Genomic DNA, 16,039 nt, shown 5'->3' with positions numbered 1-16,039 from the left:
TCCAGTAATCTTCCTTAATCACTTTTTGAGAGTTTCAAGTCCTCCAGACTGTCCTTGAACTTCTAAGCAGCCTTCAATTTCTGATCTCCCTGCCTTCACCTTCTAAGTGTGGGATCTGGTTATACTGGGTGCTGTGGACTGAAGCCAGGGCTTCATGCATGCTAGGCAAGTATTGTGCCAACCGAACTACATTCCCAGCTCCCCAGACCCCTTTCACTACAAACCATAGCTATACTGTGAACGAGGACACACATGTAGGTGGAATAGTAACTTATTCTTACCATATGACCCTGTTTATATAATCTTAAATGTGTTGTATCTGAAGTCAGCTCCTACTTTGTGATCTCATAAAACCTTCAAAGTACTCAAAACAGGTTTTGACTGTTGTATTTTTGGCCATCTTCCTTTTAACCTGTGTTCTCTGGGGTGAGGGGGGCTTATAGTGCATTTCTTAGCATCTATGAGCACTTTGTATGAAATATCTGGGCAATAAAAACACAGATGGATGGGGCTGGAGAGATGGTTCAGTGGTTAAGAGCATTGCCTGCTCTTCCAAAGGTCCTGAGTTCAATTCCCAGCAACCACATGGTGGCTCACAACCATCTGTAATGAGGTCTGGTGCCCTCTTCTGGCCTGCAGACATACATGTAGACAGAATATTGTATCCATAACAAACAAACACAGATGGATCAGTAGCACTATCACAGGACAATGAAGAACAACCCATGAAGTATGGGTCAGTGAAGGTTAGTGTAGATGGGCAAGATGGAGAGAGGATAATGAAGAACTACCCGTGAAGTCTGGGTCAGTGAGGGCTAGTCTAGATGGGTAAGAGGGAGACACCTTTCACAAAGTCTTACTTCTTTCAATACCAGGAAGGCAGGAATCCTGCTCACTCCTTTTTACGCTCTTAATACCCAAATTACAGTTATGGAAAATGGCAAACAAAAAGCTATCTCCCAAAGGACACAGCTCAAATTCTAGCTTCCTGATCCTCACATGAATTAATAAAGCTGAAACTTCCTACAGATGTGCAGTTATACAAGTCTGACACCACCCGCCTCAAACACTTCAATTGTTACTTCAGAGATTATGAGAAAACAGGTTTATTTCAAAGGCAAATGGAATCTGCTTTGGAAACCATCTTCAGCAGCAGCCAGGTGTGGCAATCCGGAACTACCGTGTGGTTAGATACAAGAGTACATAGCTCATTCCCAACTCACAAGGTAAAGCAGAAACATACATCAGCTGACAGAAGCCTTTTTAAACATTATCATTAACACAAGAAGCTAAGTGGAAAAAGACATAATTTGTACTTACCTTGTAATTCCCAGAAGAGCTTCTCTGTGGACAAAATATGAAGACATAAACAGTACAACAGATGGTGTAATCCCAGCTAAGCTTTTTAAAAAGTCACATGGACAAAGAAACATACAGGGTTTCAGAGTGATTAACTGGCTGGCTTGTTGCAGCAAATTCTCAGACAGCGCAAACTCAGGTACTCCAGCTAAATACTTAGCATTTAACATAGAACGAGTCTTTCTTTCATGACTTGTTACTCTTCCCTGTGTTTATCTAATTCCTTAAAAGCTTGTGTTAGTCTCTCACAATTCCTGGTTTTGGGGTATGAATTTTTTCATATAAAATATAATTAATCTTGGGCTGGAGCAATGGCTAAGTAGTTAAAAGTACTGGATGCTCTTCCAGAGGACTAGGGTTTGATTCCCAGCACCCATATGGTGCCTCAGAACCATCTGTGACACCAACCCCAGAGGATCAGACTCTCTTCTGGCCTCTGAGACCAGGAGTGCATGTAGTGCAAAGACATACATACAGACATAATCCATACACATAAATAAATATCTTTAAGAAAGAATACGATAAATCAATGTTATGGGATGATCCTTCTGTACACTGGAAAGATCTGTCACTCAAACTGGTTTAATAAAAAGTGACTGGTCAGTAGCCAGGCAAGAAGTATAGGTGGGGCAACCAGACTAAGGATGCTGGTATAAAGGGTGGAGTCAGAGGAGATGTCAGCAGACAGAGAGGAAGCAGGATGTGTAGAAAATGAGGTAATAAGCCATGAGCCACATGGTAGAGGGTAGATAAGAAATATGGGTTAATTTAAAATGTAAGAGTTAGCTAGTAACAAGCCTAGGCTACCAGCCAAGCATTTACAATTAAGATTCTAAGTGATTACTTGGGAGCAGCTGCTGGCACAGGAAAACTCTGCTTACAAATCAACAATAAGTTAACTTTTTATATTATTATGAATTATATTTTTTATTAAACATTGATTTTTAATATATGGAGAAGTGAGGTAAAATTTAGGCAAAAGTGAAAAATCCTTTATGAATTCATCAAGGGCTGGAGGTTTGACAGAACTATAGATCCACTACTGTTGACTGAAAAGACTAATGGATGACCAAGGGTTGGGGGTGCAGTCACGGGTACAGCAGTCACCTGCGCCTAAGCCTGGACAGAAACAGTGGCTGCTGCTGCTACAACTCATAGGCAGGCAATGTGCCAGGAAACTTAGCAAACAAAAACTGAACAAAAATGCTCTTTATAAGAGCCTTGCTGGCACTGAATATAGATCAGGAGTAGCTTTTCTCCACCCAGAGTTCAAGGCCTCCTTTTCTGGTTCAGTTGCTGATCCCTCTAGTCCCTGCCCATCAATGCTGGCATCCATGGTGATAAGGACGTCCTGCCACAACTCATACAATCCATCTTTCGTTGCTGCTCTTCCTGCAGCTCATCTCAAAGCAGTTCAAATGAAGAGTTCAAATGAAGAGGCGCACAGGCCCGTGCAGTCCAGAGAGGCTAACTGTGCAGACCTTTGAACTCACGAGCTCACACACGCTGCGAAAAATAGCCCTGTCCAGTATAAAACAGCTCTCTCTCTCTATTATTTTATTCATCTTTTAGCCTGTATGTATATCTGTGTGAGGGTGCTGGATCCTGGAGTTACAGACAGTTGTAAGCTGCCATATGGGTGCTGGGAACTGAACCCAGGTCTTCTAAAAGAGCAGTCAGTGCTCTTAACCACTAATCCATCTCTCCAGCCCCAACAGCTCTGTTCTCTAGGTGTACAGAAGAATGCACCACTGAGCAATGCGTATTAAACTACAAAAGGGACAAAGGCTCCCAATCCCACATCATTTCCAAAGTTGATGGTGATCTTTCTTGCTATCCAGTCTTATTTTGCAGATTAAGTTTTGTGTTTAAAATCATTTTTCTGGCCGGGCGGTGGTGGCGCACGCCTTTAATCCCAGCACTCGGGAGGCAGAGGCAGGCGGATCTCTGTGAGTTCGAGACCAGCCTGGTCTACAAGAGCTAGTTCCAGGACAGGCTCCAAAGCCGCAGAGAAACCCTGTCTCGAAAAACCAAAAAAAAAAAATAAATAAATAAAATAAATAAATAAATAAAAATCATTTTTCTGCAGCACACATCTGTTTATTAAATTTGAATTTTGGAGTGAAATGCTTTAGCAATGTGAAGATGAAATGTGTTAAATGATTTGAGATAATAAATCAGGGGCAAAGGCTCAAACAAAAAAGTGAAAATGGCATTTATTTAGCTTTTAGGAAATTAAATAACAAAACCCAGAACAAAGCAAAACAAAAACCTTAACATGTCATGACTGATCGTGTCCAAACACAATAGCCCTTATTAACGAATATAAAAAAATAAAATTTACCATTTGTACTTGCTCTTTTCCAAACTTTTACTACATGGATATTTTTAGAAGCTTGAGCTAAGGGGGGTGGGGGAATCCAGAGCTACCCCAGCCCCTATCATGTGATTAAGATTACAGTCCCATAGGGACACGCATTTCTATTCCTGAAGACCCGACATAGCTAGATCTCTTGCAACTCCAGACTGATGCTTTCATGAGGACACAGGCAAAGTCTGTCAGAGCAGGAGCGAACCTTGTCTGGCACTGGCCGGGTCTGGTTTTCTAAGCTCTCCACAGGACAACAGTTCTAAGCATTCCTGGCAGCCCAGTCTAAAGCCATTGTTATCTTCAGTAGCAGCCTCCCAACTGCACCAAAACTGGGATCAACGGAACTTAGGTCAAACTTTGACCTGTACTCTTGGGAGCTGGAGGACAATTGGTACAGGAAGGTAAGGAGTAACCAAGTGTGACGACTGTACTTACCCACCAATATACAACAAACCTAGAGAAAGTGAACAGGCCACATTTCACCAAGCCCCTCAAAACAGAGGCACATTTAGTGAGCCAAGGCCACTGTCCGTGTTAACAACCTCAGTTCATCTAGGCCCTTTCCCGAAGAACCTTATTAATCTGTTTCAAAAGGCACCTCTGGCCAGGGCAGAGACCAGAAAGAAGCATGACTTCCAGCTAAGACAATAGCGCATGAAGTTTAAGTTGTACAGAAGACTACAGCGTGAGACGACAGCATCACTAACATCCAGAGCTGCAGTGCTCGCCTGCTGGATCACACTCCTGGAGCGTCTTAATGCAGCTTAACGGCCGTTGCCCAGATGTCGTTGCTGGGGACCGGGGGAAGGACCCATCCTTGGGGAATGGAGTTGCCTTTGGGATGATCAGACGGCACCAGGTACTGATCCCAATCATGCCTTAATGAGAACATTACAAAACAATGTTTATTTCTGGTTTTCCCCAAGCAAGATATTCAGAAACTATATTTTATATCTAGGATACTATTTTCAAATGGCAGTTACACTAACCTGATACAGAACTTGGTTTCCAGGAAGTATGCCAAGGGTCACACTAATGTACACATTTAAGGAAAACCTTAAGTTTTAACTGTGTAGACAGCCAAACAATGAATGTACAGTTAACTCATTATTTGCATTCTCTCTCTCTCTGAGACAGGGTTGAGGCTGACCTTGAAGTCCTTATCCTCCTGTCTCCACCTCCCAAATGTTAGGGCTACAGGCATGAGCTACCACACTTGGCTATATTAGCAAATTTAAATCATCCCATATGGCATTTTCAAGAACCACAAATGTAGAGAGAGAAAAAAATCTGTCATCTCTCTTTCTTCTTTCCAGCTCTTATAGTAAATTAGCATCCTTGTTGTGGTCTGCTCTGTGCCATGATGTTCAATTTTGTGCTTCTTACTGGTGACCTTATTGTTTAAAATGACACCCAAGTGTCCTGGTGAAGTGCTACTGTGGCTTAGTCTAAGAGTTGGGAATCACCTTGGAGAAGACAATGTGCTCTAGACAAGCTTTGTTGGACTCAGATTACAGCACAGTTGGCCCTGATGCAATGCTTGTACTCAACAGCATACATTAAATCAGGTGTCTTCAAATAGAACCACAAAACAAAATAGTGATCAGCTAATTAAAAAGTAAAACAGAGGCTGGAGAGATGGTCCAGCAGTTAAGAACATTGGCTGCTCTTAGAGAGGATCCAGGTTTGACTTCCAGCATCACATGGTGGCTCACAACAGTCTGTAGCTGTCCAGTTCCATAGACTCTGACGCCTTCTCTTGGCCTCCATGGGCAGCAGGTGCAAATATGGCACACAGACATACAATCAGGCAAAATATCAAATCACATAAGATTAAAAAAACAAAATCAAGACAAGAGGCTCAGCTGTCTCCTTCAGGAGCAAGGTCCGGTATTCTTTGACTCAATATTCAAAGTAACTTGAGTGAACACCCCATTATCAATAATATGTTTAAAGGCTAAAACTTGTGCATCAGACAAAGCTGGAACTCTTCCTGAAAAATAAACTTGATATTAAGATTCAGAAATTACTGTAGTGTTGGAAGGAACTTCCGTAATTTTCAAGGCATTCTCTGAGACCCCTAGGTCCTAAGATGTTTTAGCCTAGAAAACAACAAGTTTATACTGCCTGGGACATCTAATCACTTACTGTTTTATCTACTGACTACTCAAAAGACTGCATGAGGGCAAGAGGCTGCTAAAGCTCAAAAGCAACACTCTAGTCTACTATTTCTATTTCATAGGTGAGGACATCACAACTAGACAGCTGAGAATTACCCAGCTTCTAAGTAGCTGGTTCTGTTGACAGCATTGAGCTCAACTATTCAGGAATAAAGGTTTCTCTTCCTGGGTTGATTTAGCAGTAAGAGAATTAAAAAAAAAAAAAAAACAAACAAAAAACAAGGCCAGCTATGATGATACAGGCCTTTAATCCCAGCACCGAGGTGGTGGTGGCAAGTAGATCTTTGAGTTCAAGAACAGCCTTGTCAACAGAGCGGTCACAGCCGAGTTTCTTGACCTGTTCAAATGGAGAAACTGACTTCCAAGAATTAATGAAGACTTTTAAGATACAAGTGGTACCCTTGAAATCTGGCAACACTGCAAAACCAAAAGGAGCTTTTAAAAAGGACACGGCAACAGACTTCAACAGTAGATGCATTTCATAAAGAGTTTACTGCTACCCAAGACAAAGAGACATCAGAGGCAGCCCTTCTGACCTTATCTGAAGGAGCGCAGGCAAGGAGTGCTCGGCCTGGAGGTAATACTGGCGGAATGGCTGCAATAGGTGAGCAAGTGGGAACTCATCTGAAAGAGAAAGGCACAACATGTCACCTTGCTTGCTGTTAACAGTGCACTCTCAAGTCAGGTGACTGAGCCTCTGATTATGACAACAGGGTAACCTCATCTCCTCTGTAACCCTGACTTCCACCATAGAGCCGAGAATCTCAACTTGTAGTCAGGACTTCCTTTTGGAGTAAATTAGGTTTCTCATGATAAAAAGAACTGTCAGCTTAGATCTCTCCTCCCTCTCCACTGGCAAGGATAAACTTACCCGGATCTCCAAATAACTTGGACTCGATTTCTCGTTTCTGAAGTAAAAGTTTCTCTTTCTCTTTTCTCTGTTTCTTTTCTAATTCTCTTTTCCTCTCTTCCTCCTGTTCTCCTTCTAGCATAACTCGGAGGGCTCTCTCTTCAGCTTCATACAGTTCAGAGCGCTTTTTAATGAGTTTTCTCAGTCGCTCAAGATGATGCTCAAAAGTCTCATCTGCTGAGGCAGGAGGACAGACCCCTGTACAAAGAGAAGCAAATGGAAGTTCCTTTGTCTCTACATCGCTAGGCAGTAAATAGACGGGTAAGAGGAGCACCTCTGCAGCACTTGCCATGGGCTTTACACACGCTTCCTAATACAGCAGGGCACCAGCTGAGAAAACTGATGCACCACCTGCCACTGTCAGGAGGAGGCACCTTTCCTTCTATCTCTCTGACCTATTTTGATTTCTTTATTGAATTCTTTACTTTGACATCCTCTATAAGTTTGTCTTTTTGGCTTTCATCTCATATTATAATCTCAAGGTCGTTCCAACTCATGCTACATGCTGATGAACTAACTCATTTGTGTTTCTGTGGGGGTAGTGGCATGTACATATATATATATATATATATATATATATATATATATATATATATACACACACACACACACACACACACACACACACTTGCGCAAGCGCACATGTGTGTATGCATGCATCCCCATGCACCAGAGCAGCATCCTGCTCTATCATTCTTTGTCTTGTTCCTGTGAAGCAGGGTCTCTCACTGAACCTGGAGCTAGGTTGGCACCTAGCAATCCTAGCTATTCTCCTGAGTACACCCCCCAAACCCCACATTGGGATTACAGGCATGTGACTACATCTGGCCTTTTACATGGGTCCTGGGGATACAAATGCGGGTACGCATACACACTGCGTCACTTCCCCAACCCCTTGCTGATGAACTCTCATCCAGAATAGATATACCTCTTTCTACAAAGACACACCTCCCAATCCTTCCCAAACAGTGCCATTAACTAGGGCCCAAGCATTCAAATAGGTGAGCCTACGGAGACCATTCTTTTTTTTTTTTTGAGCCTGTCCTGGAGCTAGCTCTTGTAGACCAGGCTGGTGGAAGCCATTCTTTTCTTTAAAAATATTTATTTATTTATTTACTTGCTTATTTATTTATTATGTATGCAATATTTTGTCTGTGTGTATGCCTCCAGGCCAGAAGATGGCACCAGACCCCATTACAGATGGTTGTGAGCCACCATGTGGTTGCTGGGAATTGAACTCAGGACCTTTGGAAGAGCAGGCAATGCTCTTAACCTCTGAGCCATCTCTCCAGCCCGGTGGAAGCCATTCTTAAATTACATTTTCTGAAACTTTCTGCTTCAAAATTTCAGAGTTAGACACAGTAGGTGGCTCATACTCACAATTCCAGAACTCATGTGGTGGAGGCAGAAGTATCAGCAGTTCAAGGCTTGCCTTGGTTACTACATAGGAAGTGTGAGGTCAATCTGGGCCTCAAAAAAAAAGCAAAACAAAACAGCCTGGTATGATAGCATATAACTTTAATCCCACACTTGGGAGACAGAGTTAGGTGGATTCCTGCGAATGTGAGGTCAGCCTAGCCTATACCTATAATGAACTCCAGGCCAGTCAAAGCTACATAGTGAGACATTATATAAAAATCCAAAATAAAGCTGTCATGGTAGCGCACGCCTTTAATCCCTGTACTCAGGAGGCAGAGGTAGGAGGATCTCTGTGAGTGTGAAGCCAGCCTGGTGTACAAAGTGAGTTCCAGGATGGCCAACCAACCAACCAAATTTATTAAGTATTCTTATACATCATAATACTAAAATACAGGAATTTAGTATTTACAGCCTGAGGAATTACAGTATAAAAATCATTAACATCATCTTTGGGGGGGCTGGAGAGATGGCTCAGGTTAAGAGCTCTGCCTGCTCTTCCAGAGGTCCTGAGTTCAATTCCCAACAACCACATGGTTGGTGGCTCACAACCATCTGTAATGAGATCTGGTGCCCTCTTCTGGCCTGCAGGCACACATGCAGACAGAACATTATATACATAATAATCTTTTTTAAAAATATCATTCTTGTTTGGGGTTACAGAGATGGCTCAGTAGTTAAGAACACTTGTTGCTCATGCAGAGGACCCATTTGGTTCCCAGCATGCACATGATGGCTTAAAACCATCTGTAACTCCAATTCCAAGGTATCAACACCCTCTTCTTTCATCCACAGGTATTTTACACACACACCATACACACAGATAGCCACACATACACATTAAAATTAGGTTTAAAGAAAAAAGTCAATCCCAAATTTTTGAGCTATTGTTGTCAAGTCTAGTTACTCTAGAGTAAAAATAATTAAGTACCAAATGTTCTTACTCCAAAAATATTTGCAAGCCAAGCACGATGGCCCAGGCCTGTGATCTCTACAATAGAGAAGCTGAGGCAGGACAACTGTCACAAGTTCAAAGCCAGCATGAGCTGCAGAGCTGAGATTCTAGTTACAAAAAAGAAAAAGATGAGGAAAAGGTAAGAAAAGGAAAACACACTCACACGATATTATGTGTACAATATTTAGGACGGGGAGGTACTAGGATAAAGGAGGAGAAAGAGGGAGAAAAAGAAAGTAAAATTGCAAAGCTGTACTTACCTTTCCTCGCTGCAGCTTCTTTCCTCAGTTTCCTCAATTTCTCTAAAGCACGCAGAATGTCTACCATTCTTTTAGTGTCCGATTGCTTTTTCCTTACTTCAGATAAAACACCATCAGCAGCTGCTTTGAGTTCTTGTTCCTGAAGGGAAAAAAAGCCCACAAGAACTGTATTAGAAACCTCCTCACAATACACTACACCTTCCTGGAGGCAAACTTTCAGAGGATCAGGCCAACCACAACAGACCACTGAGTCTATCACTGAGTCTATATTTCTTTTTCCCAGGCCTGGCACGCTACACTACTCAGTCAAGGACTTCGTTGACTGGTTAATGATGCAACCATGCTGCTTTGTTTGCTTTGAGACTGACCCTGTGGAACCTAGGCAGGTCCTGACTGAACTCCCTATCTTCTCACCTCAGTCTCCCACTGACGTGATCTATCTCTCCCAGCCGATTATATAGCCCTTTCCCCCTTTTTGGATTTTGTTTTATTTCTAAGAGATGGTTTTACTCTGTTGCCCAGACTGGCCTCAAACTGCAGCATTCCACCTGCCTCAGCCTCCCAAGGGCTGAGATCATAGATGTGAGTCACCCAACTCCACAGACCCTTCTCAGAGGGGAACCTCTTCCCGCAGCAGCTTCAATACCTATACTGAGTTCTTCTCAGTGTTCCCAGGTGTGGGCCAGGAGTGCCTGCTTCTATTTTACCTTGTAAAGCTTTAGATCTATTAAAAATGCAGTCTATCTGGAGGCATCACAATCCCTGACTTCAAACTCTTCTACAGAGCTACAGTACTGAAAACAGCCTGGTATTGGCGTAAGAACAGACAGGAGGACCAATGGAACCGAATAGAAGACCCGGATATCAATTCACACATCTTCAAACACCTGATGTTTGATAAAGAAGCAAAAAATATCAAATGGAAAAAAGAAAGCATATTTAACAAGTGGTGCTGGCATAACTGGATAGCAACATGTAGAAGAATGAAAATAGATCCATATCTATCACCATGCACAAAACTCAAGTCCAAATGGATCAAAGACCTCAACATAAAGCCAGCCACACTGAAACCTCATAGGAGAGAAAGTGGGAAATATACTTGAACACATTGGCATAGGAGACCACTTCCTAAATAGAACCCCAGCAGCACAGACACTGAGAGAAACAATTAATAAATGGGACCTCCTGAAACTGAAAAGCTTCTGTAAAGCAAAAAATATGATCAACAAGATAAAATGACAGCCTACAGAATGGGAAAAGATCTTCACTAACCCCACATCAGACAGAGGCCTGATCTCCAAAATATGCAAAGAACTCAAGAAATTGGTCATCAAAAGAACACATAATGCAATAAAAAAAAAATGGAGTATAGACCTAAATAGAGAACTCTCAACAGAGGAATCTAAAATGGCTGAAAGACACTTGAGGAAATGTCCAACATCCTTAGCCATCAGAGAAATGCAAATCAAAACAACTCTGAGATTCCATCTAACACCTGTAACAATGGCCAAGATCAAAAACACTGATGACAACTTATGCTGGAGAGGTTGTGGGGAAAAGGGAACACTTCTGCATTGCTGGTGGGAATGCAAGCTGGTACAACCCCTTTGGATGTCAGTGTGGCGATTTCTCAGAAAATTAGGAAACAACCTTCCTCAAGACTCAGTAATACCATTTTTGGGTATATATCCAAAGGATGCTCAATCGTGCCACAAGGACATGTGCTCAACTATGTTCACAGCAGCATTGTTTATCATAGCCAGAACCTGGAAACAACTTAAATGCCCCTCGACTGAAGAATGGATTAGGAAAATGTGGTACATTTACACAATGGAGTACTACACAGCAGAATAAAATAATGACATCTTGAATTTTGCAGGAAAATGGATGGAACTAGAAAACATTATTTTGAGTGAGGTAACCGAGACACAGAAAGAGAATTGTCACATGTACTCACTCATAGGTGGTTTTTAAACATAAAGCAAAGAAAACCAGACTATAAGCCACAATTCCAGAGAACTTAGACAATAATGAGGACACTAAGAGACTTACATAGATCTAATCTACATGGGAAGTAGGAAGTAGAAAAAGACAAGATCTCCTGAGTAAACTGGGAGCATGGAGACCTTGGGGAAGGGCTGAAGGAGGGAGGGGAGAGGAATTGTGGGGAGCAGAGAAAAATGTAGAGTTCAATAAATACCAATAAAAAAATTACTTCACACCCCCCCCCCCAATGCAAACTAACAGGCCTGAATAATCAGGCTCCCAAGGAGGACAAGAAATGGAACTGGAAAAGCCTGGGACTATACAACATCTCAGAGTAACACTGTTTATTTTTCTCTGCTCCCAAAGATCACTTCTACACAATCATTTTTCACACATTGGAGGCAAATCTTCCAGGGATATTTTTGTCTTCCATATCCTCAGCTGCCTGCCTAGTTCTCTCTCCCAACTGTCAAATAAGTGTCTGCAATTCCACCACTACAGTCAAAACCATGCACTTCACTCTTCTGCCCAGAAAACTACAACTATCTTTACCTGTTGCTTCACTTGGCTTTAGCATTGCTTTTGAGACTCAACTCAGAGCTCAGATGTCATTAAATTATCTAGGGAGCCTTCCTCCAATAAACTAGGTAGCTTTCCCTGGGCTCCTTATACTACCACCTTCAGTTGAAAAACTTATACCATGCTGTATTGAGATGATCCCCTCCAAGACTCGAAGCAATCAAAGAAAAGAGCTATATTTTATTCCTCTCTGTCCCTGCTATTAGACACTAGGCCCAACACCTAATGGGCCTTACTAAATGTTTGCTGAAGTGACTCACTTCATCAGATTAAAGTGTTGTCTCCCTAGTGCTAACATTCCTGTGGGTACAATGCTGAAACTTGCTATCAATATACTTCCCAGCAATGCTATACTGGTCTCTAAGGTAGTAGCAGACACAGGGAAAAGGGAGATTGTCCTGGTTAACTTTATGTAAACTGAACACGAGCTAGCTAGAGTCCTTTGGAAAGAGGGACACACAGTTGAGTGTCCAATGCGGGTGGTACTACCCTTGGGCAGGTGGTCCTGGGATAGATAAGAAGGCAGGCTGATCAAGCCCTGGAGAGTAAGCCAGGAAGCGACACTTCTCCACAGCTGTTACATCAGCTCCTGCCTCCAGGTTCCTGCTCTGTTTGAGTTCCTGTCCTGACTGCCTTTAATAACAGACTGGGATGTGGATGTGTAAGTGAAATAAACACTTTCCTTACCAAGTCGCTTTTAGTGATGCATTTCATCACAACAACAGAAACCCTAAGCCAGGCGGTGGTGGCGCACACCTTTAATCCCAGCACTTGGGAGGCAGAGGCAGGCGGATCTCAGTGAGTTTGAGGCTAGCCTGGTCTACAAAGTGAGTTCTAGGACAGCTAGGATTGTTACACAGAGAAACCCCATCTTGAAAACAAAATAAAATAATAAACCCTAACCAAGACAAAAGTATTAGCGGATTGTGGAGAACAGAGGACAAAAGGACCCTTAGCACCACTGCCCCAACAAGACCTGAACAATGACACCAATAGACAGACTAGCATGGAATGGGGAAAGCTCGAAAATGCATAACCCCAGACAACTGTAGGCAACTGGGGAATGCTCAGAGCAAGAAAAATGGGACAAACAGCTCAATTTATTATCCAATATGAAGTGGTTAGCCCTGAAATCATATACATACAAGTAGCATTAAATGTATGGCTCAGGTTGTATTTATGTATACACGTAACAATAAGAAAAAGAGGCCATAAATTTGAAAGAGGACAAGGGAGGTGCATGGTTGGGGGGAAGAGATGGAGAAAGAGAAATGATATAATTACATTTTCAAAAATAAACTCCAGTTCCAGGGGATCCAAAGTCCCCTTTGGACTTCCATGGGCACTAGGCACACATGTGGTCCACATATAAACATGCAAACAAAGCACTTACATAAAACAAAATGAATAAATCTAAAATAGTAACAGTAACAACAGCAACAGCATTCAATGGTAATGAGGATGCCATCAACCAACACTTGGCAATTTTTTTTCTTCCTGGCTCTACTGAAGAAGATAAACTAGATAAACTGTGAGATCAGACAATCTAGGCTCAAGTCTGAAACTATTGGTACAAACTTACGGAACTGTCGCCAACTGCTTTAAGTCTCACTGTGTAAAATCAGGGTAATAATGAATTTCTCAGGGCCGCATGTAGGACTTTAGTGTAGTGTCTACCTCAGATGTGAGTGCCGAACTGGGGTGAGGAAGACAAACACAGAAACAGTGTAGACCCTGGAGCAGCAGTGTATGTAATGTACTCGGCAGCCAAGCTGCTTTACCTATCCAAACAGTGCACCCAGCAACCTCAGATCCCCATCTTTACATTTACTCCTCACTAAGCCATAGAATAGAGTTCTTCTCCCCAGTGACCATTGAACATGGACAGTTTCTATTCAAACATATTCCCAATACATGCTACTAGGAGGGCCCATTCAGCCTGAACTGGTTTTTGGTGCATGCACAGTAAGGTAAAAGGTAACTCCCTGTCTACAGAAACTTTTAGAGAGAGTAACCTACTTACCATCTTATGCCTATACACAATGGGAAGTGCTTCTGATTAAGATCAAATGCATCACAGAAAGGGATGTACACAGTAGAAAAGATTACAGGGCCTAATCTCTCAATCAAAACAGAGAACCATCCTTATTAGACACATTAGTAACCAAGTTCCTCCTCCTTAATCCCACAAAAGGAAGTGCCAAAAACCTAGACTGAGTATTTTCTCTAGTCTAGTATTTCTCTGGGCCATGGGGCTGTCAATCTTGACAGTGTATCCTTTCTAATCTGTACTTACTATTTGCTTTGCTTTGTTTTTTGAATAAAGTTTTCTTGCTATTTTTGCAATCCTGTGCGAATCCTTATTTCAACCATTTGAATAAGAGGTCAGGTACCTGGAAACACCTGGACAAGACAGACTCATACCATCCAATACACAGGAATTCATAGTTTCAAACTAACAAACAAATGAACCCTGGGGAAAACTATTATTAATCACACCAGCTAATTAGGCCATAAAGGTCTCGAGGTGTGGCTCGAAGAGAGTCCTCTTAAATTTGCATGCTTAGGACAGTATAAAACATAATACGAAGACCGGTTAGTACTGAACATCAGTAAGCGGATCCAACTTTGAAGCAGGGCACAGGGGTGTCCTCCCAGAACTGCACCAGTGTGAACTTGTCGTGTGTTCACAGGACTTCATAGTGTACGTTATAGAGTTTTGTGCACCACACATCATTAACGAAAAACAGAGCAAAGAGGTGGGAAAGGCTACTTTTCACGGATAAGTATAAAGCTAACCAGCATGCAGATTCAGGTTCCAGTCACCACCGCCCCAAGTGCGTACTAATTCTCACCCGCTTCTTTTCCTCCACTTCCTGCACGCACTTCACCCTCCAGCGGTCAATCTCCTGCTCCCGTTCTGTGGCCTGCGCGGCCTCCGCCTCCCGCTCAGCTTCGCGTTCCCGGGCCCTCTCCCGAATCCGCAACCGGCGGCGCCGGACCCTCTCCAGCCTCCGCTGCGCCTCGCCCACATAGGCGGCCTGGGCCAGCGGCTGCAGCCGCTCGACTAGCTCCGCTCTCAATGGCACAGCCTGAGCGTGTAGCGAGGCCCAGGCCGCTCCGTCGGCCTCGGCCTCGCGCAGGGACTGCCCCAGGCTACGGAGCCGCCGCACCAGGCGAAAAGCGGCGCGCAATCGCGTGCGCACCTCGCCCAGGCTGGGCCCGACGGGTGTGCGCGGTGTCCTGGGGCCGCCCGGCCGCCGAGGGTTCCCGAACACCGCCTCCAGCCACTGCCGGTCGCGCAGGCGCTGCAGGGCCGCGTCCCCGAGCACGTCGGGCGGCGGCGGCGCCTCGGCCCAGCGCGGACTCCAGGGCGGCCCGGGGCCTGGAGGCGGTGGCCGCGGACGCTCGCCGGCGTCGGGCCCCGGGAAGGGCCGGCACTGGGGCGGCGGCGGCGGTAGCGGCGGGGGCGGCACCGGGAAGAAGGAGCCGCTGCTGCCGCTGCCACCGCCGCCGCGGGAGGTCTCGGCCGGGGCGCGGGGCTGCAGTGCCAGCGGAGGCTGGAGGAAGGGGGCGGATGCCCCCGGGAAGGGGCCGGGCCGCTGGGGAAGAGGCGGCGGGAAAGCCGGGGAGGGCAGCGGCGGGGGCGGACAGCCGAACGGAGCGGAAGGAGGTGGCTGCGGGGGCGGCGGTCCCTGCCGGCCCTGGGCGAAGAAAGGTGGCAGGGCCATGTCTGTAGCGCAACGGTGCGAGCTCTGACAGTAATGTGTGTACTTCTTTACGCGAGTTCCGGGAGGAAGTGACGTTTCACCGCGCGCGACCTCTCGCTTCCACACGCATCCCGGAAGTGCGCCGTACAGTGATACATTGGTTCGCTTGAACTCACTCGTCCTGTCCTAGGTGTTCTAGGTGAGGAACTACAGGGACTCAGCCTGAGACTTCGGCTAAGATCTCAAAGACAAGGAGTTACGTTCCCGGTGACCTTTCCGGCCCCCAGAGCTAAGACCGGGAGAAATCATGTGG

At 44.3% G+C, this 16,039-nt stretch overlaps 1 protein-coding gene across 1 annotated transcript; it reads right to left on the bottom strand.

The window, feature by feature from the left end:
* Positions 1–3,550: 3,550 nt before the first annotated feature.
* On the bottom strand, positions 3,551–15,753 carry Pdcd7 (programmed cell death 7). The gene is made up of 5 exons (XM_038324235.1): positions 14,872–15,753; positions 9,452–9,590; positions 6,782–7,018; positions 6,447–6,534; positions 3,551–4,608 (listed from the first exon to the last, which is right to left on the bottom strand). The coding sequence occupies exons 1-5, from the start codon at positions 15,745–15,747 to the stop codon at positions 4,485–4,487; spliced, it is 1,464 nt and encodes a 487-aa protein (XP_038180163.1). The 5' UTR covers positions 15,748–15,753; the 3' UTR covers positions 3,551–4,484.
* Between the last annotated feature and the right edge of the window lie 286 nt (positions 15,754–16,039).

Source organism: Arvicola amphibius, chromosome 3 (assembly GCF_903992535.2).
Source record: "Arvicola amphibius chromosome 3, mArvAmp1.2, whole genome shotgun sequence".
NCBI lineage: Eukaryota > Metazoa > Chordata > Mammalia > Rodentia > Cricetidae > Arvicola > Arvicola amphibius.
This window is presented reverse-complemented; position numbering and strand designations above follow the sequence as displayed.

Bases quoted from the DNA above. Each gene is read 5' to 3' on its own strand.
- Pdcd7 (XM_038324235.1), bottom strand. From the start codon at position 15,747: ATGGCCCTGCCACCTTTCTTCGCCCAGGGCCGGCAGGGACCGCCGCCC. The intron at 9,591-14,871 runs GTGAGAATTAGT...TTTTCCCTTCAG, and splicing joins AAGTGGAGGAAAAGAAGCGG to GAACAAGAACTCAAAGCAGC. The intron at 4,609-6,446 runs GTCAGAAGGGCT...GTTCTCATTAAG, and splicing joins CCTGCGCTCCTTCAGATAAG to GCATGATTGGGATCAGTACC.